Here is a 24,030-nt window from a genome sequence, read left to right as displayed (position 1 = left end):
TCTGATGTGAACTTTAGAAGATTAAATGGTTGATAGTTGATATTTTTTCTTAAATTCCACTCAAAACTATTTCAAGTGTACTGTTAAGACTCACTCTAAGGCTAATTAAAGTGTGGTCTTTTGGAATGTTATGTAGCATAGGTCTGTAAATCACTGTTAACAGGAATGCTGCTGCTTCTTTCCATGATAAGATGCATGGAGTTTTGATTATTTTTTTTTCCCTTGGCACAGTAGTCATTAATACAATGGAACATTGTTACAATAAAACACTTATTGTAGGAAACACTGCCTTTCCCTCATGCCTTAAGATTAAGTAAAAGATGAGGAAGCCAAGATTCTTTGCATCCTAGTGTTTGTAGGATTTTCATTTGTTTTGTTTGGGTTGTGAGTTGGTTTTGTGGTTTGCTGTTTTTTTTTAATTCTTCTCCCTTCCTGAATGTGTTATAAATCAGTGGAATAGTTCAAGAGGCATAGTGATGCAACTGAGTCTACTGAATGTTTTCAATAATTAAAAATCAAATTAGCATCTTTTCCATTGCAGTTTTTACAATAGCCCTTGGGCCTTTTTGTATAATACACAGTAATCTAATATGAATTCAAGTAGGCCCAAAAGGCAGGCAGGCTTTTTTTTGTCATCTGTTTTTTTGTTTGTCATCTGGTCTTTGCTGTTGCTTATTAAAATGGTATTTACTGAAACCCAGTTATCTTGCTTACCTTTGAACATGTTTTAAATTCGTATCTGATTTTAATAATATCTGTAAAATAGGAGGATTTGAAATCCCCTCAGCTACAAGATTCTCAACAAATGAGGCCGTGGCATGCTTTGCATGCATAAATATGCTCTTTCTGGATTGCATACACATGCACAAGTGCAAAGAATTCATAAAGATGGAGCTTTTTATGTGTATTTTTTACTGCCTTATTTCATTGATCAGAATGAGTGAGTTTATTTTACTAGAACTAGGTATGTATATAGATTATTTCCACATCCCCCCCAAATACCCATTGCTTGAGTAAAAATAGAGGACAGGAGATGCTTAGAAAAATGTTACAATAATTTGTGACTGAAATTTCAGGGTCTGTAATGGGACACTGTTTTAATCTGATGTGTTTCACTGCTAATTATTAATCTCATGTTTACCCATACTGCAGTGAAAGCATTTTTTCTGGCACAGAATAAATAATTCTTTCCTCCCTAGGTTTTCAGTACAAAAATATACATCTGTTTGTTTGTGCTTCCTTTTACATACTTGCAGGTATCTTCACAACTGTCTCTCTAATGTTTTCCTGCTAAATTCTGCTTTTCTATTTAAAAAAATATATTTGTGTTTTAATATTTTCATTTTAGTGATACTAGTGCTGATGTTTAGTAACAATGGAAGAATTTTCTTACTGTTAAGTACTTTTCTGATTTGTGGAGCTTCTAAAATAATTGTAGATCAACTGGCTGGAAATAAACATAGTGAAATAAAACTGAAAATAGTTTAATTTGCTCTATAAACATTAGTTATATTCTCAACATAGTCTATTTGTTGTTGGAAATAAGAAGATAGATTTGGTTTAAAAAGGGAAATGTAGATCTGTGAAGGTCAGTCAGGCACCGTTTTATCCAGAGATGACTGTTTACATAGGTACACAAGCTTGCAAATTATATATGAAACCTCTTGTATTTAATTTTGTTTTCATTTATGATAAATATAGATAGAACTGTCTGTGAGATACAGAACAGATACAGAACAGAACCAACAGGAAATGGTTTTGTTTGTTATTGCTGGAAGACCTTTTTGAAGACCTCAGATTAGGTCCTGAAGTCTAAAAAATCAGTCTAAGAGACAAGATGGTGTATATTTATTTTATTTTTTTAAATTATATTGTTAGTGTCCACTGTTTGTTTTAGAATCATAGAACATTCCAGGTTGGAAGAGACCTCAAAAGATCGTATGATCCAACCTTTCACTGGTAAAGGAGCCTAAATGAGGTTATCTAGCACCTTGTCCAGTTGCATCTTGAAAACCTCCAGTGATGGAGACTCTGCTGTGTTCCTGGTGAAGTTGTTGCAGGACTTGATGGTTCTCTCTGTAGAAGAATTCTCTTATGTCAAGATGAAACCTCTCCTGGTGCAACTTTTACCCATTGGCCCTTGTCTTCTCTGTGTGGCTTCTTGTGAAGAGAAAATCTCTATTGCCTTTGTAGCCACCTGTAGAGTACTGGAATACTGTGATGAGGTCCTCCCCTGAATCTTTCCCAGAGATACAAGACCTAATTGCTTCAGTCTTCCCCTACAGGGCAGATTCTCTACCCTGGAGTCATCTTCTTGGCCTTGATTTAGACCTTTTCCAGTCTCTCTATGTATTTTTTCAGTTACAGGGACCAAAACAGGACACAGTTCTCCAGGTGTGTGGCCTGACAAGTGCTGAGTAAAGTGGTATGATCACATCTCTACCTCTGCTAGTAATACTCCTGCAGAGGCAGTCCAGGATCCAGTTTGTCTTTCATGTTGCAGCATTGCACTGCTGACTCAAGTTCAGCTTATTGTCCACCAGGACCCTCTTGACCCTTTCAGCAAGTCTATTCCCCAGACACTTGTACTGCACTCTTTGTTTACTCTGTCCCAGATATAGGACCTTGCAGTTGCCTTTATCTTTACAATGTTGCTACTGTACTCTTCTAGCCTATCTGGGTCTCTGAGCAAGATGGCTCTCCCTTATGACATATCAACCTCATCACCTAGTTTAGTGTCATCAGAAAATGTGGTGAGTTTGCTTTCAATCTCATGACCCAGGTAATTTATGAAGATGTTGAGCAGTATGGGGCTGGTATCAAGCCCAGGGGGACCCCACTTGTGCCAGATTGCCAGCTCGTTTTATTTAGCACATTGGTTCTGTTAAAAACTTCAAGAAATTAAGTGCTGTTTCAGTTATTTGAAAGATTATGGAGATGTGGCTGTGATGTTGCTGAATCTCCTGTTTGCATCTAATGTTTTTCTGTAAATATATTTTATTTCTACTCTTAATACTGCAGCCTGATTTACTTTATCAGTAGCTGATCAAGCTGTATTGCTGATACAGTATGTCCTGACCTTTTTATAAACTGTGATGCTCTGTTCTTTTCCACTAATAAAAATACGGTCAGGTTTTTTTTTTTCCTTCTAACAAGCCTCTTAAATATTCAGAAATCACTTCAGCTCACAAGAGGGGGGTAAATTGTAGTCCTAAGCAGGCAGGGGAGTTGCTGGTATTCTGCAAGCCAAATAATGAGCAGAGTGACAAACTGCTTGTTCAGCAAAGGAAGGCCTGTATGTGAGAGTGAGGGCACAAGATAAAGAATAATACCTACAAGATATCCTGGAAGGCATGCCTTTGTACTTAATGACAACAGCTGCAAATCCAATTTACAGCACAAAAGCACTTTCTTCTGTTAGAATTAGCAGGAAATGAAGAAGGTAACACAGAACTAAAGCAGGACTTCTGAAAACAATTACTAGAAACATAGATTAAATTGGCAATCTAACATTCATTTTGCACTGTTAGTCAGTCTGATTTGTGTAATGTTTATATAGCAGGAAATACTGGATTATATTTTTAATTTAGTGATATCTGTGACTTTTAAAAATCCCTATGTCCTTATTTTTCACTGGAGAGTTATATCGTAGTGCACTTCATTCACTGTAGTGTTTCTGTTTGTTCATGTTCAAAAACTACCCATGCTTGTAGTTTAGCTTAAAAAATAAGATTGCAGTGTGCCACTGATCTGGATGCATAGTATAATCATGATGTAATGGAAAAGTTATTTGCAAATATGATATGAAATAGTACAGCTCTTCTTTGATAGCTAATCACAATTGTTACTTTTTAAACTGACTTAATAAAATTGCCATTCTAGGAAAGCTGATAAATGATATATAGGTTTGGATATGCCAGTTGTCTAAGATAATAGGCTAAAATTCTTTTTAATCTGTAAGTGAATTTTTATCAACTAGTTTAAGTACAATTCTGTGGCTTTCATGTATTTTAGAGTTTCCACTTTTTTGCTGAGACTATAATTATTTAAGGTAAGCGATTATATCGGAATGCTAGCGGAAAAGAAGCTAAAAGCTTTTTTAAAATTAAAAATTTAATTAGTGCTGTAAAATGAAAGGGGAAAAAAGGGCTGAAATATTAATTATAGAACACTCATGTTTTCAGTATATAGAAACCCACTCAGTAGTGAAATTCCGCAAACTTTTCCACATATGTGAGAATGATGCATGCTGCCCACTTCTCTCCAAATATGCACAAAGAAACTGGTGAATTGCTACTGGGATTTGTTATTATTAATTTGTCTGTGACACTGAAACTGATAAATACTTCATAAAGTTTTAATGCTTGATTGTTTGCTTATAGGACACTGCTCTACAAAAACCAAGAGAAGTTTTCAGGCTACCTACAGACTTGACAGCTTATGATAACCGCCTTTGTGCCTCAGTCCACTTCTCATCTTCCACATGGGTTACCCTTTCTGATGGTACAGGAAGACTGTATTTAATTAAATCAGGCAAGCGTGGAAACGGTGCATCTGAAAAGTGGGAGGTAAGTCTTGCAGTAACATACTTAAGATTTGTACATCTACCAAATAGTTCTTATTCTTCCATTCTTACGAGATTTGCATGTTTGTAATGTTGTGAAGAATTAAGCTTTAAATCGTAACTCTGTTTCACTGATACGGAATTGTGTTCAAGTATTATAAATCCATATTAATATATAAAATATATATATACATACATTAAAAAGGATTTCTTTTTAAACTGATGACTACTAGAATTGTATTTTTATGCAAAAAATATCTAAAATTCAAGTGTTTGAAACAGAACAACCATATCAAATTTCAGTAACAGTGGCTGGATTGAGCCCATACTCATTCAACCTCTGCAGCTTAAATTCCTTGTAATTTATTATTTCATTTTCATGTGTTAAATGTGCTAGCAAACAAAGAATGTTCCATTTCTTCTCTGCTGTTTGGATTAATTTAGGTTTTATCGTCTTGTGCTTTTTTCTGAATGAGTACTTTTTTTAAGAAAAGCTGAGATACATAATATCTAGAATTGAAATTTCCAGCTATAGGTACCAAATGCTAAATGTCTCAAGCTACAAGATGTGCAGTCTTTCTGTATGAAATTATTTCATGCTAACAATGGTGCTCAATAGCCTTCCAGTATGATAGTAATATTTATGTACTCTGCCTACCTAGTTTGATCTAAATATTGAATGGACTTTTCCAAACATTATACATAAACATTCAAAAACTTCTAACCCTAGCTCCTCCTAAATATGGATATTTATACCCTTTCATTTCATTATAGGTTTTTGTTTCCTAGTCCCCTTCATAAAACTTTCTGGAGAAGGAAAATTGAATCTCTTTGTAAAGATAGTAGCCAGATAAAGAGAATTCCCCTCCCCTTGGTACTGATTGATGATTAAACACTGGTAGCAAGACACTGGACCTTTTTATCTTAATATTTGCATGTGTCAAAGTCTACAAAGATTTTCATGATTTTGGGGTGTCTAGAAAACTAGTGAGGGCCTTGGTGAAATGCCTACATTTTCATCTTGAGTGTGAGACTGTTTTCCCCTGTTGATAATCTGTGTTTATGGGTCTTGTTCTGTTCCTCAGTTGTTCATCTACTTATTGTAGTAATAAACGGAAGTAATGCAGACTGTTTATAATAGAAACAATAATGATTAAAAGCATTTCAGAACAGTGGCTTGATAACCAAGGAAAGAGGAACCAGAAATTTATTACATTCATGGATTCATATTGGCAGAGAGGTTTGTGGGAAGCAAAATTTAACTGGCTTGACATTCACTGGAGCCTTTTTACTGCTTTCTGAGACTTCCAATTTTAACTGACTGACTTTTTGCTACATATTTCTCTTCCAGATTGTGTTTAATGAAGAACTAGGAAATCCATTTATTATAGTGCACAGTATTTCATTTGTAAAATCTAATAAGCGTTCAGTAGCTGTGCTGCTGCTTAGGGTGGAAAAAGATGAATTGGACACAAAGGGAAGTGGATTTCATGTTACCTTGGAATGGGTTACAATTGCAGAGATAAGCAAAGAGGGTAAGTGTTTTACATTTATTACTGATTAGTAGTTTTATTTTTTTTCAAATCATGTTTTAATTCTTTATCTCAGAAGTTGATTGTTCCCCAAGTTCTGATATTTCCTTTCCCCAGAACTTCAGGGTGGATTTCACATAGATAATTTTTTCTTACAATGTAAGATCAAGTTATTTGTTGTAGTCCTAAATTCTTTTGGAAGGCAGGAAGAAGTAAAGGTTTATACGTGTGTGGTTAAGGTAATTAGAAAATGAGATAGAACTTTACTTTGTGATGTTATGAAATGCAATTCCTGTTGAGCTTGATCTTGTAAAATTAGGGTTATACAGAGCTATTTCTAACTAATGCTTGGTGACCCTTCTCTGGACTTGCTCCAACAGTCTCAAAGATAGAAGCTGTTTTGAGGAATTACAGTACTTACCATTCTCCTTTGTCAGTGCGCAATTGCTACACTTAACTTTTCTTGAAACAGTGCCAGTGTGTGTGTTTTATTAATTGAGACTGTAGTAAAAATAGTTCATCAACAAGTGTCACGGGTTGACTGAGGATTGGCAATTAAACCAGCAATAACAACACTCAATCCCCTCCCCCTCTCACCCAGGAAGGGAACGAAAAAGAGAATGAGAGAGAGACTCTCTAGATTGAAATCTGAACTAGACAGCTTTAATGAAGTACTAACAATAAAAGAAAATATATACAATTATATACAGATGTGTTCAGGAATGTGCAAAACCCCTATTGCCTCTCCCCACCCTCAGCAACTCCCACAGCATCTCCTGAGCTGTGAACAGTCCCAAAAAGCCCCAAAGCTACAGGAGAGTAAGTGGCAGAGTGATGAGGGTCAGGAGATGCACGGCCCAAGGGTTGACAGTGATGGATGGATGGAGTCCTCCCTGGACACTGACCATGGACGGAAGAGAAAGGAAGAAGAAGCAGGAAAGAACTTGTCTTCTGTGATCTCTGACCTTCCTCTGAGCTTATCTAGATATATGGAATGGAATATCTCTGGCCAATTTTGCTGTCTGTCTAATTCAGCCACCTATGGGGGGGTCATCGATCTCCCTGTAGTGTCTGAGCCAGCAGAGATGTGACCTTGGAGTCCTGGCAATCACATAAACATTCCAGCATTATCAGTCTAGGCTGGAACACTTTCTACTAGTTAAAATAAAGCTTACTGAAGGGAAAAGAAAAAAAAAAATAGGTAAAAGGGAAATTGGCTTCATCCTGGCTCAAACCAGGGCAACAAGCCATTTCTCAATTTACCCAAACCTCATAACATAATTATGTCTCTTGACAGTAACAACCATGAGAGACTCTGCCATGTCCAGGTGGCTAGGCAAAGTGATCCCACCTACTACTTGTGTATTACCAAAAAAACTTACTGGAAAACAGAAATTTCTTTTCAAATTACAGTGCTGTGATTTAACTGCTAGGATTGCTTAATACTTTAAAGTGTAATTAGATGCTCATATAATTTGTCTTAACTACTGATAATATTTACTTTTTAATTTTATAGGTGATCATAGATATGAGATATTTAAAAGAAGAGTTTTACAAGGAAAATCAATCCCCCATTATGCAGCGATAGAGCCAAGTGGGAATGGTGTAATGATTGTTTCCTACAAACCATTCAAATTTGTGCAAGATGAGGATGACAAATTAGAAGAAGATAACAAAGTAGAAGAGAATGACAAATTAGAAGAGAATGATGATGCAAAAGCAACAAATGAGAAGAAAGGTAAGACTTACCTAGCAGGTTATGATAGGTCGCTTTCTCTTTTGGCTTAGAAAATAGCTTGTCAGTTCAGCATCTGTTCGAAAACTAGCAATGAATGTCTTAATAGCCATCTTCTGCATTTTTTAAAGAATGAATTGGCTTTTTTGTTGTTGTATTGTGCATAAACCTGTGTGAGAAGCTTTTTTCAATAAGAGACACTTACAGAATTCTGTTGTCCTAAGGTAAAGGTTATTTTGCAAGCACAGCAATGCTAAGTATTTGCTAGGATTTTGATATCTCAGGCAACACCTCAACTTAGATATCTGAAGTATTAAGTAAGGCAGTCTTCCTAGGTGAGAGAGAGCAGTGTGACAGCTGTTGACTCTCCCACGTAGTTGTTCATGAGAAAGCACTCTGATAAGTAATTTGCTCCTGTCTTTCTAAATGTAAAAAACCTAAACCCACAACAAAAAACAAACAACAACTTTTAAAAGAATCAGAATCTTGTAAAAGATGATCTTTTCCCCAGTGGGAAGGCAGTTCAGAAAAAATAAGCTTCAATAAAAGGCATCCATACTCTTTTTCTTTAACATAAAAACAAAATTAAGTATGTAGAAACCTATTAATGAATTTCTTTTTCTCTTAAATATCATTGAGCTCTGTAATATGTATGTTTATGTAGTTATATTGAACTACTTCAGATCTGATTTTTGCTTCTGAATATGAGGCATTGGTTAATGACTCACTCCTAACTGATACCACTACAGTCTTTGTCAATGGTGCAAAAGCCTGTTTGGAAAGCAATACAAAAATATCTATAGCTGAATATGACACAGCAGTGTGTCCAGGTGGCCAAGAATTACACCAGCATCCTGGCTTGTATCAGAAATAGTGTGGCCAGCAGGACTAGGGAAGTGATTGTGCCCCTGTACTCGGCATTGGTGAGGCTGCCCTCAAATAATGAGTTTAGTTCCGGGCCCGTCACTGTATGAAGGACATTGAGGACATTTACGGTTGGACTCAATGATCCTGAAAGTCTTTGCCAACAAGAATAATACTGTCATTCTGTGCGAGTGCTGGAATATGTACAGAGAAGGGTGAAAAAGCTGGTGAAGGGTCTGGAGCATAAGTCTTATGAGGGGCAGCTGAGGGAACTGGGGTTGTTTTACATGGAGAAAAGGAGTTTGAGAGGAGACCTTAAACTACCTGAAAGGACGTTGTAGTAACAAGCAATAAAACAAGAGAAAATGGCCTCAAGTTGTGCCAGGGGAGGTTTAGATTGGATATTAGGAAAATTTTTTTCACTGGTAGGATTGTCAGGCACTGGAACAGGCTGCCCAGGGAACTGACTGAATTACTGTCCTGAAGGTGTTTAAAAGACATGTAGAAGTGATACCCTTAATAAGACGGTTTAGTGGGGAACTTGGCAGTAGTCAGTTAACAGTTGAACTTGATGATCTTGAAGGTCTTTTCCAACCAGAATAGTTCTATGATTCTATATAGATGTTGATGCAAAGGATTTTTCAGTGCGCTGAGCGCATAATGCAATGTCTATGCACATGTCAGCTGAATTAGCTACTTCAACGCTTTAAGGATTTTCAAAGCTGCTTTAATTGTGTGCTAGGTGTGATTAAAGAAACAGTAAAGGGCACTATATGGCTCTTAGCATAGCATGTATGTGCACATATGGTGTTGTCAAAGCCCAGAAATCTGTAACTTATGGAGTACTGTTTGCAGCAGTACCTTTAGAAAACTTACAATGGCACAAAAATCTAATGGTAGAGACAGTACTGGAACCTGAACTCCTCTCTGATACTTCCTTAAGAGAGAATTTGTCTTTTGCCAAGCCTAATGTAGGCTATAATTTTAGTTGGATGGTTATATAAAATTGCAGGTATAACAGACACCAGATAATAAAGCAAGTTGTTTCAGGAATAGAATTCTAGTTTTTATTGGAGTTTACAATAATAAATAAAGAAATATTAAGATGGTTATGTTGCACAATGGTATTTTGGGTTTTAGTTTGTTCTTTCATTGTTTCCTCTGCATATTTTTGACATTATGAGAAGGCTGTCTTGAAGACTGGGGAGAGGAAATCTAAGCTACTTTTTTATGCCATTGAGTTTTCTTATAAATTAAGACTTTTAATAAAATAGATACAGTCTGTCAAAGTTTAGAATTTTGAAGGCTGTCATATTTCAGATACTAATAGTTTCTGGGAATTATATTTGGGCAACTGTGACTGATCCATTGCAACAGAAAACTTGTGGTAACAGGCAATAGTGTCAAAAGTCCTTCCAGAGTCGCAGTTATGGACATGAAGCTTCGAACTATGAAATCTTGTATTGTGTTGTGACAACTTCAGAGCTTCCAAAGGATCTATCCATTCTTTACCTGTCCTCTAAATAGGAAGGTAACATGTACAAGTTTGCTCTTCAGAAAATTAATGCTTCTATATTTTTGTTTTCTGTGACCAGTTGTGCACTACCCATTCATGGTGTCATAACCTTCCTTTTATATAAACATTTATCTTAAAAGGCCACTGCCTGTAGCAGTTCAGTAGTTAGCATGGAGAACAGGTAGATATAAGGCCCAGGAGCAAAAGTCAATCATTACGTTTGAATAGGCAGTTTTATTTCATCTCAACTGAGACAGATGAACACTACTTGTTCATCTTAAAATAGTTTCTGTTGAATACTCAGTGTAGCTTGTGACAAAATGGGTTAAAAAAAAATGTTCACATCTCTGAATAGCATATACTTCTGAGCATGTAGTAGCTTGACAGTACCACTGCACGTGATGTCTCTTCAACAGAATTATTAAATCATTCATGTTTCCATGTATTTAAGTACATTTTGGTTATCAGTTTTGTGATGCTGCAATAAGCTTAACTAATAGTTAATGCCCATATGCATGAATATAAATTGCTCCTTAGGCAAAGGACACAAATGAACCTAATTGCTAAATCAGAATTTATTTTATGTAAATTGTTCAGAGTAAAAGTTAATTTACAGTCTTCTTCAAGCTATTCTATACCTCCCAGCATTGCATGCTCTGGAGTTGACAGAATCTGTAATCTAGTTTGTATTTTTCTGCATGTTTCCAATTGTAGACCCTCTCTATTACTGGCAGCAGACTGAAGATGATGTGACAGTAACAGTTAGCATTCCTCAAGACATCACTAAGGATGACATAAAAGTGCGCTTTTCCCCTGATAAGATAAGTGTTGTGCTGAAGGACCAGCCTCCTTTGATGGAAGGAGAACTCTATTCATCTGTGGACCATGAAAGCTGCACATGGATAATTAGAGAGAACAAAAGGTGTTGTATATGACTTCTAGTTTTCCTATTGATAGGAACTGATTTTGAAATATATACCATATCCTGACTTCTAGCTTCTAGGAATTGACTCATTTAATACTACACCATGCATCCCTCCTCACAAGAAGCTTATCTGCTCTGCTGAAAATGGATCACTGGCTTTTGCTGTGCTGTCTCATAATACTGTTTCTTTTCTTAATTGTGAAAGTAATCCCCTTCTCTTACAGTTATTTTCTTATAAGCTACATGACCAGCTGTTTTCTAAAGCAACATTGGAAAGGCTTTTTCAAAATAATAAATTATTTTATTTCAGAAAAAAAGCACACATAACTGACCTGGCCCAAGAAATTGTTTTCTACAACTGAGCTGTGAAGCAGAGTTCTTTGCAGCATAAGGGGTACATGAATGCACCTAACCTGAACTTCCTCATGCTATTTTGGCATCCTTTGCCTGTTAAGCTACATGACCAGCTGTTTTCTAAAGCAACATTGGAAAGGCTTTTTCAAAATAATAAATTATTTTATTTCAGAAAAAAAGCACACATAACTGACCTGGCCCAAGAAATTGTTTTCTACAACTGAGCTGTGAAGCAGAGTTCTTTGCAGCATAAGGGGTACATGAATGCACCTAACCTGAACTTCCTCATGCTATTTTGGCATCCTTTGCCTGTGTTTATTTGCAGCAAAGTTTTAATGTTGTCATTTACCTTTCTCAAACAATATTTAGTGTTGGGAGCTACTGGAGATTAACCCATGCATGTCTGTATGACTACCTGTCTGTATGACTACCTGGGGTTTTTTATTTGTTTTTAGAATAATCTTGTCCATTCACTTCTAGTTGATCACAGTGGAAAAGTAAATAGGTAAACTGTTAAATTATTTTCCAAAGACAGTGTATCATATAGTTAAGAAACTTTGGTGATAAGTATAGTAAGTAAAGTCAGTAATATTTTGGAGCACTAAAGAAAAACTTTACTTTTTCGAAATAGCCAGGAAAAAAAAATAATAAAAATGTTAAACGTAGCTTTGTTAGTGGAGTAAATTTAACTGGTTCAACAATTTTTTTCCCCACTAAGTTTTAGGATCAATTAGCCTGAATTTCCCCTGTTGTTTGTGTTATTAATTTCTATTCTACTTCAAGTTTCCACAAACAGAAGCTTTTTTGGAAAAAATGTATCAGAAAGCTTTCAGGTTTGACTTATAAATTCCTTATTATATTTTTCTTCTCCATTGTATGTCGTGCATGTGATATGAAATTAATCAGCATGAATTTAACATGATGTAGCCCTCAGATTTTCATCATTTTATTTGAAAGTTAAATTTTAGTTGTTTCTTTCTGAAATAAAAACATAAAGGAATGGAGAGGGGGGGAAGAAAAGAATTCAGAGCTCCCTGAACCATAGTCAAATATACTTTTTTTTTTTATTTCAAAACTCTCTAGTTCTAGAACTTCAGCTCTTTGGTAGGGAATTGCAGCCTAATTTTGGACATCTAGTGTTGCTTTCTGCTTAGACTCTGTATCATTAGTAAAGCCTACAGAGGACCCTTCAGAGCCCTAAACTGATCTTAGTGACAAGACACGTTCAACCATTGTTTTGTGGGTTTTTGTGGGTGTAAATTGTATATAACTTTTGCATAACTTTCTAATACCAATGTAGTAGCTTCAGAAACTAATTTGAACTTCACCAAATAATTATTACTATGATGCAGTAGATAGTATCTTAGAAGGTTTTCCTTTTCTGTCAGGTAAAAATGACTGTCACTGTAAACTCTGGAAGTGTATATATAAAAAGTGAATACAATGAAACTAACTTCTCATTTTATCATTATATCCATGTCTTGATCTAATGTATTAATTAAATAGAACTGCTCTGCTGGTGCATCAGGCTAAACCTCTAGGTTTCTGTTTATTTAGGCAGTTATTCCTAATGTCTATACCAGGTTGTCCAATGTTTGTTTTACAGGTTACAGAAATCGTGTCTCTTCTGAGATAGAATTTTAGATACACAGTTAGATAATTAACTGTTGTAGTATTTCTCAGGTAAAATACAAACACTTTTTGTGCTATATTGAATACTTAGGTTTCAAATACACCTCTGTAGTAAAATTATGCCACTCTTTGGATAGATTTCTGTACAGGTAATCTACGGTATTTAAAATATTTTAATAAGACTGCTTCAGAGGAAGCTGCATTTACTTTGAAAACTGACTACACTTGCATTAATACATTCTCATTGTTCTTAGGCTTTTGCAAATCAGTTGTGCTTGGTCTGTCTTTCTTTAGAATATTGCCTATTATAATAGTTTATTTTATAAATTGAATGCTAATGGTTTCTGTTTTGTGATTTTCATTATTCAATTGGTAGAATAGAAGTGCTTAAATCTACATTTAGAGCTTCTTGACTAATCTGAGAAATGGATGCTGTGTTTTCATCTACTCTGTCTTCTATTTCCATTTTAGTTTGGAAATTTCTCTAATTAAGAAAAATGAGGGACCCCGGTGGCCAGAGCTAATAGTTGGTGACACAAGAGGGGAATTCATTATGGACTCTTCCCAGTTCTCTGAAATAACTGAAAGCCTGATGCATCTTACCTCTGAAGTATTGGTAAGGAGTTGAAAATAAAACGTTAAAGGCTCTTGCACATTTGATATCCTAATATGCTTTTCATTGACATATCCCATCATTTACTATTCAGAATCCCAGTTCTACATTAATTTTTAACTGGAACTGTTAATGAGCTAATGGCACTAGACTTTTGAATGTACTTTGAATGGCAATATCATCTTCACTGGGGATTGCATTAGTGCACCAAAACAGAAGTCAGATTTAACATTGAAAATAAATTTTGTTCCCACCACTTACAACATGACTGTTCTAAAGCAGTTAAGTAATTTTGAAGGATAGGTTAGCAACTTTTTTATACTATGTTCCTACAGATACTGATACAGTGAGTGTAAATGACATTTTTAAAAGGAAAGTTTAAGAAAGCATAAGCATGATTCATAGCTTTCTGGCATTATTGTTATACAGGGAGTCTACTTAAAGAAAATTAAATGTAATTTTTAACTGCTGTTTGCTTGATATTTCCCCTTTTTGTTTAATTAGAAAATGGCATCTCATCTAAAACTTGTGAAGTGTGACTCCCTGTGGAACTTGATATATTAGTTTTGCATTGTGACTTTTTTAATAAGGCTGAAAAATGTTATTAAAATAAATTCTGCTTAGTGCTTTAAATTGATTTCTGTTCTCTCTCTGTCATTATTTTTGGACAAGAAGTTGCAGCACATCTTTTGACCATAGCGTTGTTTGGAACTTCAAATTTCTTTTCTTTTGTAGATCATATTGAGCTTTAAGTTTTTTGTGTTTTGTTTTTTTGTCACAGCTCTTCAGCTTGTGTATGATAATGATCACATGAAAAACAAATTTTTGCTTAGGTAACTGTTCATTTAAATAAATATGTATATTAAATGCATGGATTCTATTTGATCATCTGACTTCCTTATGGTAATGATGTATACCTGGAAAGTTTTATTTAAAAGCTACCCAATGAAACAATAAATCAGAGGCCATCAAGAAGGCTCGACAGAGTAGAACTGAACCCCAAAGTCTTTCCTCAAAGAGACAGATACCCTTTTGAAGTCTTGTGCATCAGTCTGCAGTTTAGGATACTTAGTTTTGCTGGTTTCTGTTATTTAAGGGTCTTCTTAGCCATTTCTTTGTGTTTCTTTTCTTTGAACTTCAATTGTCTTAGCAACTAAAAAACATTGTGTTGATTTGCTTCACTTTGTGGACTGAACCAAAATAAAAGTTCTTAATGATCAGCTGAAATAGATGCAGAAATGAGCACGGGAACACAAGAACTCCCTGTCAGATGATTTGAGTCAGTTCTCTGTCAAATCTTTGCTTACATATTCTTTTTGGCCTCAGCTTTCAGCTTATAGTAATTGTCAAGATGGTGTCTTTTTTGTGCAAGAGGCAACATTAATTGATACTTAATGAAGAGTGTTTATTTTTGCCTTCTGTAAAATAACAATAATGTTAAATGTCACTGTTACAATGAAATTAGTTGTTTAAATACATGACAAAGTTATCATGGCTTGGTTGTTTTGCAAAGCATCCAAAGATTTCATTAGGAGAAGTGAGCTGTTTCTGTGTGCAGTATTGTTGCATCTTGCTCTCAAATTAGTAGTAAAAGGGACAGGTTTTCCTTTCTTTCACTTGTGTAGCATGATAAAATACCTGTGTTTTTTTCTTGAGTGCATTGAAAAATGTACCTAACAACATTATTAGTTTTAAATAATTAGTAGCAAAGCTAAAAGGAGGCATGTATTTAGAGCTACTTACAAAATTAATTAATACCATTTTTATTACTATTTCTGGCAATCTGAAAGAAGCTTACACTGATGTAAATTTACTAAACCTGTGTAGGTTTTCAGGATTGTATGCTTTTGCTGCTGTACAGACAGGAATGTATTGTCCATGTTTTAATGGCTTATATACCTTTCCTGAAACTGAAATTGATTTTTGTTATACCTACCACTCATGCTGTCCTCTACCAATGAAATGGTTCTGTTAATTTTGAATAACTACATAATCACGATCTGTAAGTATATAAGGATATGCAGATTCTTCCTGTTCTATTGAACCTTTGTATTTTGAAATGGGATTTATATACACATATATGTTCAGCAGCTCAGATTTTCAGTGTAATTAATTGTCTTTATTTCAGAATCCAGATCCTGAAAAGAAAAATGCGCCTTGTAATGCTCAGGAATTAGAAGAATGTGATGCTTTTCTTGAAGATAATGCAAGCTTGTGTAGATTTGATGGTGATACCTTAAAAGTCACTCATATAGTAAGTGCTGCAAATTTGTATGGAAATGTTTTAAAGCATTTTTCACCATATTCAAGTTAAATTCTATTATCAGAACAAAAATCTGTGCAAAGTCTTGAAACCATACCATTTCTTCCATAACGTAAAAACACAATAGCAACAGCAATTATCATCCAGTATGTGTTCTTTAGTGTCATTTTACTGTAAAAGCAAGGCTCCTTTTCTGATTTTAAATATATATCTATATATACTCTTTAACATGTAAGCCATTTGTGCTGCCATTCAGAGAGACTTAGACAGGCTGGAGAGTTGGGCAGGGAGAAACATGATGAAATTCAACAAGGGCAAGTGTAGAGTTTTGCATTTGGGCAAGAACAACACGATGTTCCAGTATAGGTTGGGGACTGACCTGCTGGAGAGTAGTGTAGGTGAAAGAGACCTGGGGGTCCTGGTGGACAGGAGGATGACCATGAGCCAGCAATGTGCCCTTGTGGCCAAGAAGGCCAATGGCATCCTGGGATGCATTAGAAAGGATGTGGTTAGTAGGTCAAGAGAGGTTCTCCTCCCCCTCTATTCTGCATTGGTGAGGCCACATCTGGAGTATTGTGTCCAGTTCTGGGCCCCTCAGTTCCAGAAGGACAGGGAAGTGCTCGAAAGAGTCCAGCGCAGAACTACTAAGATGATTAAGGGAGTGGAACATCTCCCTTATGAGGAAAGGCTGAGGGAGCTGGGTCTCTTTAGCTTGGAGAAAAGGAGACTGAGGGGTGACCTCATTAATGTTTACAAATATGTAAGGGGTGAGTGTCAGGGGGACGGAGTTAGGCTTTTCTCAGTGATGACCAGTGATAGGACAAGGGGTAATGGGTGTAAATTGGAGCATAGGAGGTTCAAGGTGAATATCCGAAAAAATTTTTTTACTGTAAGAGTGACAGAGCACTGGAACAGGCTGCCCAGGGAGGTTGTGGAGTCTCCTTCACTGGAGACATTCAAAACCCACCTGGATGCGTTCCTGTGTGATGTACTCTAGGTGACCCTGCTCTAGCAGGGGGGTTGAACTAGATGATCTTTTGAGGTCCCTTCCAACCCCTAAGATTCTATGATTCTATGTGAAATGCTCATTGAGGATAATAAATTGTACCATTTATTAGGGTGTAATCCTGCATATTCTTGTTGCAGACATAGCTTCTGGATATAAAAAATAGTTCAAATGTATTTGTTCATCTTCATACAAACAGGAATTCCTGAGTGTTCTTATGTGATAGACTGTAAGGGAACAGATTGTTCTCTCCTCTTCAAGCATTTTCTAGTTACAGTGCTGATTAAAGTATTGCTATTACCTTCATTTAGAAGGCTTTACATAGGAAACTCAAAATATATGTTGCTTTATTGTTACTCTTACTACTGTTTATTCAGGTAGCAGGGTATGCCTGTCTTTGTCTTTCCTATCTAATTGGTCATTCCTGGTGGCTACGGAATGTTTTTGGTGATCTAGACATATTTGATAAAGTGTGTGCTAACCTGAAATTTAGTAATTACTTGATGGTGAGTAAATAAACAATTTTTACCAATTCATAATCCAACTATACTAACTAATCCTTGCTCCAGTGCTTAACAACTTTACCTGCAGAGGGACAGTATTTCCTTCCCTGTTGGCACTGCAGAAAATCAGACATGATCACTTAGAGAGGATCTTTTCCTGACGTCAGAAGTTGTAGGTTAGGATACTCTATCCTAGAAAAGCATTTCTGCACATTTGCTTGTGTAGTGGACATAATGTTTCCCTAAATGTTATCCCAGTAAATTTTAGTGGTATTTGCTTGAAATGTACTGGCTACCTGTAGTGCATTGAACTGTTGATCAGTGGAATGCAGCATAATGTAGTCAAACATTCTGTCAACTAACAAACATCTGACTTTGCCAGCATGTGTGACAGAAGCTGCTATTTGTGCTTTGAATCAATATTTTGTATTTCTTTGTTTTGTTTTCAGATTAATCTTGGAAGCAACCAGTATCTTTTCTCAGTGGTAGTGGACCCCAGAGAAATGCCATGCTTCTGCCTGAGACATGATGTTGATGCTCTTCTCTGGCAGCCCCACTCAGACCAACCAGAGAACATGTGGGAACACATTGCAACTTTTAATGCTTTGGGTAGGAAATTAACTTCTGTGTCACACTCCTTTATCGGACACTTTTCTACCTGAGTTCTCCTAGTATGGCTTCTGTTAATATTTCACCTAATTAAATTTTAATTGAAAGGCACTGTAATTCTGTTGATAGCAGTATGATAGCTTAATTTTAGAAATATTAGAACATACGAAATAAAATTTTTATTCCTTGGGAGGAAAATTAACCTTTTCAAGCCATATACAGGATGTAAACACAGTACCTGAACAGGCCAAAAAACTGGGCTAACAAGAACCTTAAGTTCAATGTGGTTAAGTCTAAGGTACAGTAAAAAGGAGAGTTCCTTGGATAAGTGAACTGGAGTTAGGAGAGTTCCTTGGATAAATGAACTGGAGTTTAAGCCTTAAAAGCACAATCACCACCTAAATATTCACACTGTAATCATTAGGGAAACAGCTGCAGTTCATAGATGACATGTCCAGGTGTATTTTTGCTTATGAAAAATGTTTTAATAAGTGACTTTTAGATATTTCCTATCTCGTCCCAGGTGACAGGAATTGGATGTGCTTGTTCACTGTTGCTTCTGTTCGAAGTGCCAGACGCATCAAATGATACTTGTGCGTAGTAGGTTCAAAAGAACCTGTAAGACAGACATTAAGACAGCCAAAAGAGAGCATTTAAGCTATGGAACCCTCTGCCACAAAATGTTGTGAATGTGGAAAGCTTTCATTAATTTGAAATTTTTTTTTTTAAAAAAGTCGTTGTGACAGGAAAAATCAATCAAGAGTGTAACTGTGCCAGTATTGGCTCAAGAAGCTACTTACTCTTCAGAAATTGCAGCCTGTCAGTAAAGTAGAAAATTAGTTATTGCTGTATTGTTGCAATCTGAACTAAGAATATGTTTTTACTCGCTGTTCTAAGCAGAATCCTAAAGCTCAGAAGCAGAATGTACTTTGACAAATAAGACTGCAAAAGTAAGAATTGCACTATCAGATCAAATAAGATGGTCCATGTAGCCCAGTGTTGCACGTATCAAATACGAAACAGTCAGTTTTCATGAAAATTAAACAGGTCCAGATTTTTTCTGCTGTGACAACTAGTCTTCATGTTCTCAAAGTGTTCTCTAGACCCATTCCTTCAATAATGCCTGAGTGTGACAATATCCCTCTACCAAATATGTTTGTTTGACCACACCATTCTCTGTCTGGGTCCAAAATGAAAGAGAAGGTATTAGCTGTTTATAGAGTTCATGCAGGTTACCATAACATACAACTGGTTTTGTTCTGAGCGATGTACTTAGTTTTGTAATAAGAATTATTTTTTAATAGTCTGCTACTTTAACTTAAACAATAAGCACCTTAATAAACCCTCTAACAAAAGAGATTAATTTCACAATTAGTTCTTTGTTTACTTGTTTCAAATTTCATTATGCTAGGAAAAAAGCAGATGATAAGGATTAAGATGCTTTTCAAATTATTAGTTTCAAGTTTCTATTATGACTTTGTAGTACTGTTTTAACAATGTGTTTCTACTGTTTCAAAAATAACCGGAAGGAAATTATGATCTCTAAGCCTTTTGTACCTAAGGTGATAAAACCCAGCATTGTTCCTCTGCTTCTTTCTCCTTATTGTACTGTCATTTTACAATATTATAATGTAGTTTACACTTGTGTACTAATCTAGTTCGCCTTTTATGTTTGAGAGGTGATGTAAGTCATCAGCTTGTTTATCTACAACCGAATTTAGAAGCACTTTACAAGAACTAGTAGTAAAAATTAGAATTTTCTAGCTTAAAAGTCTAGTTTTCCAAAACCTACAGTATACATTATATTCACCAAAGCAATACTAGGAGCCTTATTTCCTTCTTACTCTGCTTGAACTTCTGAAATTAGTTTTTTAACAAGCCTTACAAACATGATGATTGAAAAATTAATGCTTTTCTGTCGTGGTTTGGGCCCAACACAACAAAAGAGCAGCCTCATGGCCACTCACTCAACTCCCCCCCACACACACACACTCTGGGATGAGGAGGACAAAGCTCCTGGGTCGAGACAAAGGACAAGGAGGGTTCTTCACCGATTAAGGTCCCAAGCAAAACAGACTCAACTTGGGGAAAAAACAATAATTTAATTTCACACTAATCAAACACACACAGGACACAGACAACACAAGGAGCAGGGCTTGCATATGTTACCCCTACCCCTCCCATCTTCTGGGGCCCAAATCACTTTGTTCCCGGTTTCTCTCCCTCCTTCCCCCCAGCGGCACAGGGGGACAGGGGATGGGGTTTAGAGTCAGTTCACAGGCTGGTGGTTCTTGCCGCGCCATCCTCCTCAGGAAGAAGGATTCCTTACGGTCCTTCCTTGCTTCCCCACAGGGTCCCTCCTGCCAAGTACTTCTTTGCTCAGCTGTTATATCCCTTTCTCGTATGTTAATCGCTGAGGCGCATCTGTTGTCCCTGTAATGGCTCCTTGACTTGTTTTGGAGGAGGAGGAGCTTCTCAGATTTTTACCAGAGCCACCTCTGGGGCCCTTCCCCAATACCAGAAAACCCACCAAACCAGAACATTTTCAGTTCAAGTCTTGGACTAAAGCGTAAGAAAGGAACCAAAGGGAAACTGAAGGGACTAAATTTTTTTGTTCTATGTATCTGTCCTAACAACTTTCTCTTGAAAAAAAGCAATTGATCTTGATGAGACTTTTTGCTGCTAACATCTGATGATTTTGCTGCTGGTTGAAGGAGTTGTGCGAAGGAGCAGTTGTGCGATCTTGCCCATTCTTAAGCACAGTTTACTGAAGAAGCCTTTATCTTTCACTGAGTAATCATTAGACTTCTTAAATAAATCCCCTGCTCCCTGAGGGCTGTAGCTATAAACCAGAAAAATAGAAGACAATCCCATTTTTTAGATTTATTGTTTTGGTTGTGTTTTTCTTTTTAAATAGCCTACGATTTTCTTTCTGGGAAATACTTGCAAGCCTGTACTTACGTCCTGCTTCTAGTGTTGGTGCCAGTGCTTAAATACATGAATTAAATTCCTGAATTTACACTTCAAAAGTTTTTCTGGATATCCTATTATTTCCAAGTAGAGCGATCATGTCAATTGATGATCTAGCTATATATTTACAAATTGCTTTGTGGTGAAAACTGCCAAGCTTGATTGGAACAGAGATCATGTTTTGAGGAAAGTAGCAAGCATTTGTAAATTTAGAAGTCTTAGGGTTAACATTTATTTTTTTAAAATGAAACAATAAAAACATCCTGAAGGCACAAAAATGCAGTGTTAAAGTGTGCTGGTACTGCTGTGGCTTAGCCTTGGTGGAAACCTAAGCACCACACAGCTGCTTCTGCTCTTCCTATTCCCCTTCCCTGCCCCCAGCGGGACAGGGGAGAGAACAGGAAGAGCAAAAGCAAGAAAACTCATGGGTTGAGCTCTGGTCACTTTGAATTAGCTGTCCTGGTTGTGTCCCCTCCCAACTTCTTGTGCACCTTTAACCTACTAGGAGGCTGTTGAAACCAATACATTATTTATACATTCTGCTTCTTTTTGGGCTGTGCAGGTTATGTCCAAGCATCAAAGCAAGACAAGAAGTTCATGGCTTGTGCTCCAGATTACTCCTATGCTGCTCTTTGCGAGTGCTTACGAAGAGTTTTCATCTATCGTCAGCCAACTCCTCTGGCCACAGTTCTCTACAACAGGAAGGAAGGAAGACAAGTGGGACAGGTTGCTAAGCAGCTAGTAGCAACACTGGAAGCCAATGATCCTATCTTAGGCTTTCAAGCTACAAATGAGAGATTGTTTGTTCTCACAACAAAAACCTTGTTTTTAATAAAGGTGAACTCTGGAAATTAATTATTCAGTATATTCTGCTGCAGTTTGTGTTAACCATTTGTTGAAGAACTGGCTAGCAAAACGATCTAAGAAGCTCAGTACAATTTGCTGGGCTTTAAAAAGGAGGTATCTTACAGGGGAACCAAAGTTTTTCATTAGAATTTGTCTGTGAGAAAATTTTCCAACTTCGCTGTCACTGAAGTAAGCTTTTTCAGAGCTGTGGGGAAATGTCTTCTGTACTAAGAGCTTTCTCAAAGCAGTTGTCAGAGGCTGCTATCACATAGGTGAATAGATTTATGCATTGTTTTTTTCCAAATGACTGTGTTTGCCTTACTTCTGAGTTTTGAGAATTTGCTTCTGTTTTTAAATGCTACTCTTTACCTATAAAAAGTCAGATAAAAAAATAAAACCTTGAGTTACAAACATATTATGTGCAAAGAAGTATGTATAATAAAGAAAAAAATAACCCCAAATCCAGATACTCTTGGCCCCCAAAATTATTTAATATTACAATATTCAGTAGAATTAAGTGAAATGTACATGAAATTAATGGAGTATTATGCTTCTTATACAGGTAATTCATTCAAATGAAATTATCTAATTGTATATGCTGATTTTAGATTATTGATTTGGGACTTACTCATACTTGCAGTGAAATCTTCACATTTGAAGACACTAGAATAGCTTTTAGTAGCTTTTTCCTGTACCAAAGTAAGGGTCACTGTATAGCTGGTGGTTACCTATTGAATGGTATTAGATGTTTAGTTACACTCTCAGTTGTGTGATTTTAATTTAACATAGTACTTAATCTCAAGTGACTGACTAACAGAAAAAGCACCTTTATTGTAACCTGAGATGGAAAGAAGTGCTGCTTCTTGCCTTAGCTACCACTGTAAATCGTGTCATACTAGTTAACCATCCTATCTGCTCAAGTCCAGATGTGGTGTATTCTCAGTGAAGAGTACATGGACCATGAGGATGCTTCAGTTTAACAAACTGATATGGAATAGTTGTATCTGAAGTTATTATTTTCCTATTTAAAATTTATATTGTCAATACAGTTAAACCAAAAAACTATCACTTTGACAGGTTGTTGGTGTTATATTTTCATAGTTTGCTTTACAATTCCGTAGCAAAGAATGCCTAGTATATTGTGTACTGGCAAGAAAGTGATATGATATGTGGTACCAAAGTGCTGAGATGTGCAAATGCCACAAGTGGCCTCATAGGTTGCATCTCTTCTAGTGTCATTTCAGACATCTGTAAGAATATTTTGAGAGGAAAAGAAAGGTGCCCTTTCAATGGATTAACAGTTTCTTAGTTGTGATTATTTTGACTCTCCTATAAATTCTCCAGACTTGTATCAGTGAAATGGTTAAAAAATACAGTGATAATTTGAGAGACAAGCAGTTGTGGCTTGCAAAATACCCTTCAAATGCACAAGCTTTTAAAGGGATCTGATTTTTCCCTCCTCCTTACAGCAGTATTATTTTATATCCAGTATTGAAAAGTTTTTCCTTACCGCTTACCTGGTAACTTAAAACTCGATTTGCAAACCTTTCCTTCTCCTTCTGCTTGTTTAAACCTGCCTTGAAAATACTTTTTAAAAAGGTTCAGTAAATGTATTACTGTTTAATGATTGTTTAGCATCTAAATTTTCATTGTTGGGCAGTAACGTCAGGAATGGTGACAGAATTCATGCAGAGGTTCTATAGAAAAGATTTTATGTGGCTGATTACTTTGCAACATAAAGTAAGTGCTTTGAATTTTATATAAATATTGTGTAGTAACCTGAGTTTTAATCATTGAGAACACAGAGTTAAGAACATGTTAGGTATTTGGGGAATGAAGGAGTGAAGGAGTGGTGAAGGATTCATAGGCAACATGCATTTCTGACCTCAGGTCTGTTGCAGGAAGCTTCAGTATAGATGAGAATTTAAGCTTTTCTTTGTCATATTATCCTTGCTGAGGGTTAGATAATCTGGAAACATATTTCTGCTGTCTCCTGCAACAGAGGAAACAAAGTGAAGTAAACTGTTTACCTCTTCAGAGGCTGTATTACTAATTACTAAAACTCATTCTGCCCAAATGTGTGTGTGTGTTTCAAGGG

The 24,030-nt window shown here is 36.2% G+C and overlaps 1 protein-coding gene across 1 annotated transcript in view; it reads left to right on the top strand.

The window, feature by feature from the left end:
• NUDCD1 (NudC domain containing 1) overlaps positions 1 to 22,062 on the top strand; it is a 30,839-nt gene extending 8,777 nt beyond the window's left edge. Inside the window, exons 3-10 of the mRNA XM_010006477.1 lie at positions 4,383 to 4,568; positions 5,916 to 6,099; positions 7,613 to 7,834; positions 10,926 to 11,133; positions 13,594 to 13,738; positions 15,864 to 15,989; positions 17,957 to 18,116; positions 21,649 to 22,062. Coding sequence (XP_010004779.1) covers positions 4,383 to 4,568; positions 5,916 to 6,099; positions 7,613 to 7,834; positions 10,926 to 11,133; positions 13,594 to 13,738; positions 15,864 to 15,989; positions 17,957 to 18,116; positions 21,649 to 21,941 — 1,524 coding nt within the window. The 3' untranslated portion in view covers positions 21,942 to 22,062. The remainder of the gene's footprint in view (positions 1 to 4,382; positions 4,569 to 5,915; positions 6,100 to 7,612; positions 7,835 to 10,925; positions 11,134 to 13,593; positions 13,739 to 15,863; positions 15,990 to 17,956; positions 18,117 to 21,648) is intronic.
• Positions 22,063 to 24,030: the final 1,968 nt, after the last annotated feature.

Source organism: Chaetura pelagica, unplaced genomic scaffold (assembly GCF_000747805.2).
Source record: "Chaetura pelagica isolate M959 unplaced genomic scaffold, ChaPel_1.0 scaffold76, whole genome shotgun sequence".
Taxonomy (NCBI): Eukaryota; Metazoa; Chordata; class Aves; order Apodiformes; family Apodidae; genus Chaetura; species Chaetura pelagica.
This window is presented reverse-complemented; position numbering and strand designations above follow the sequence as displayed.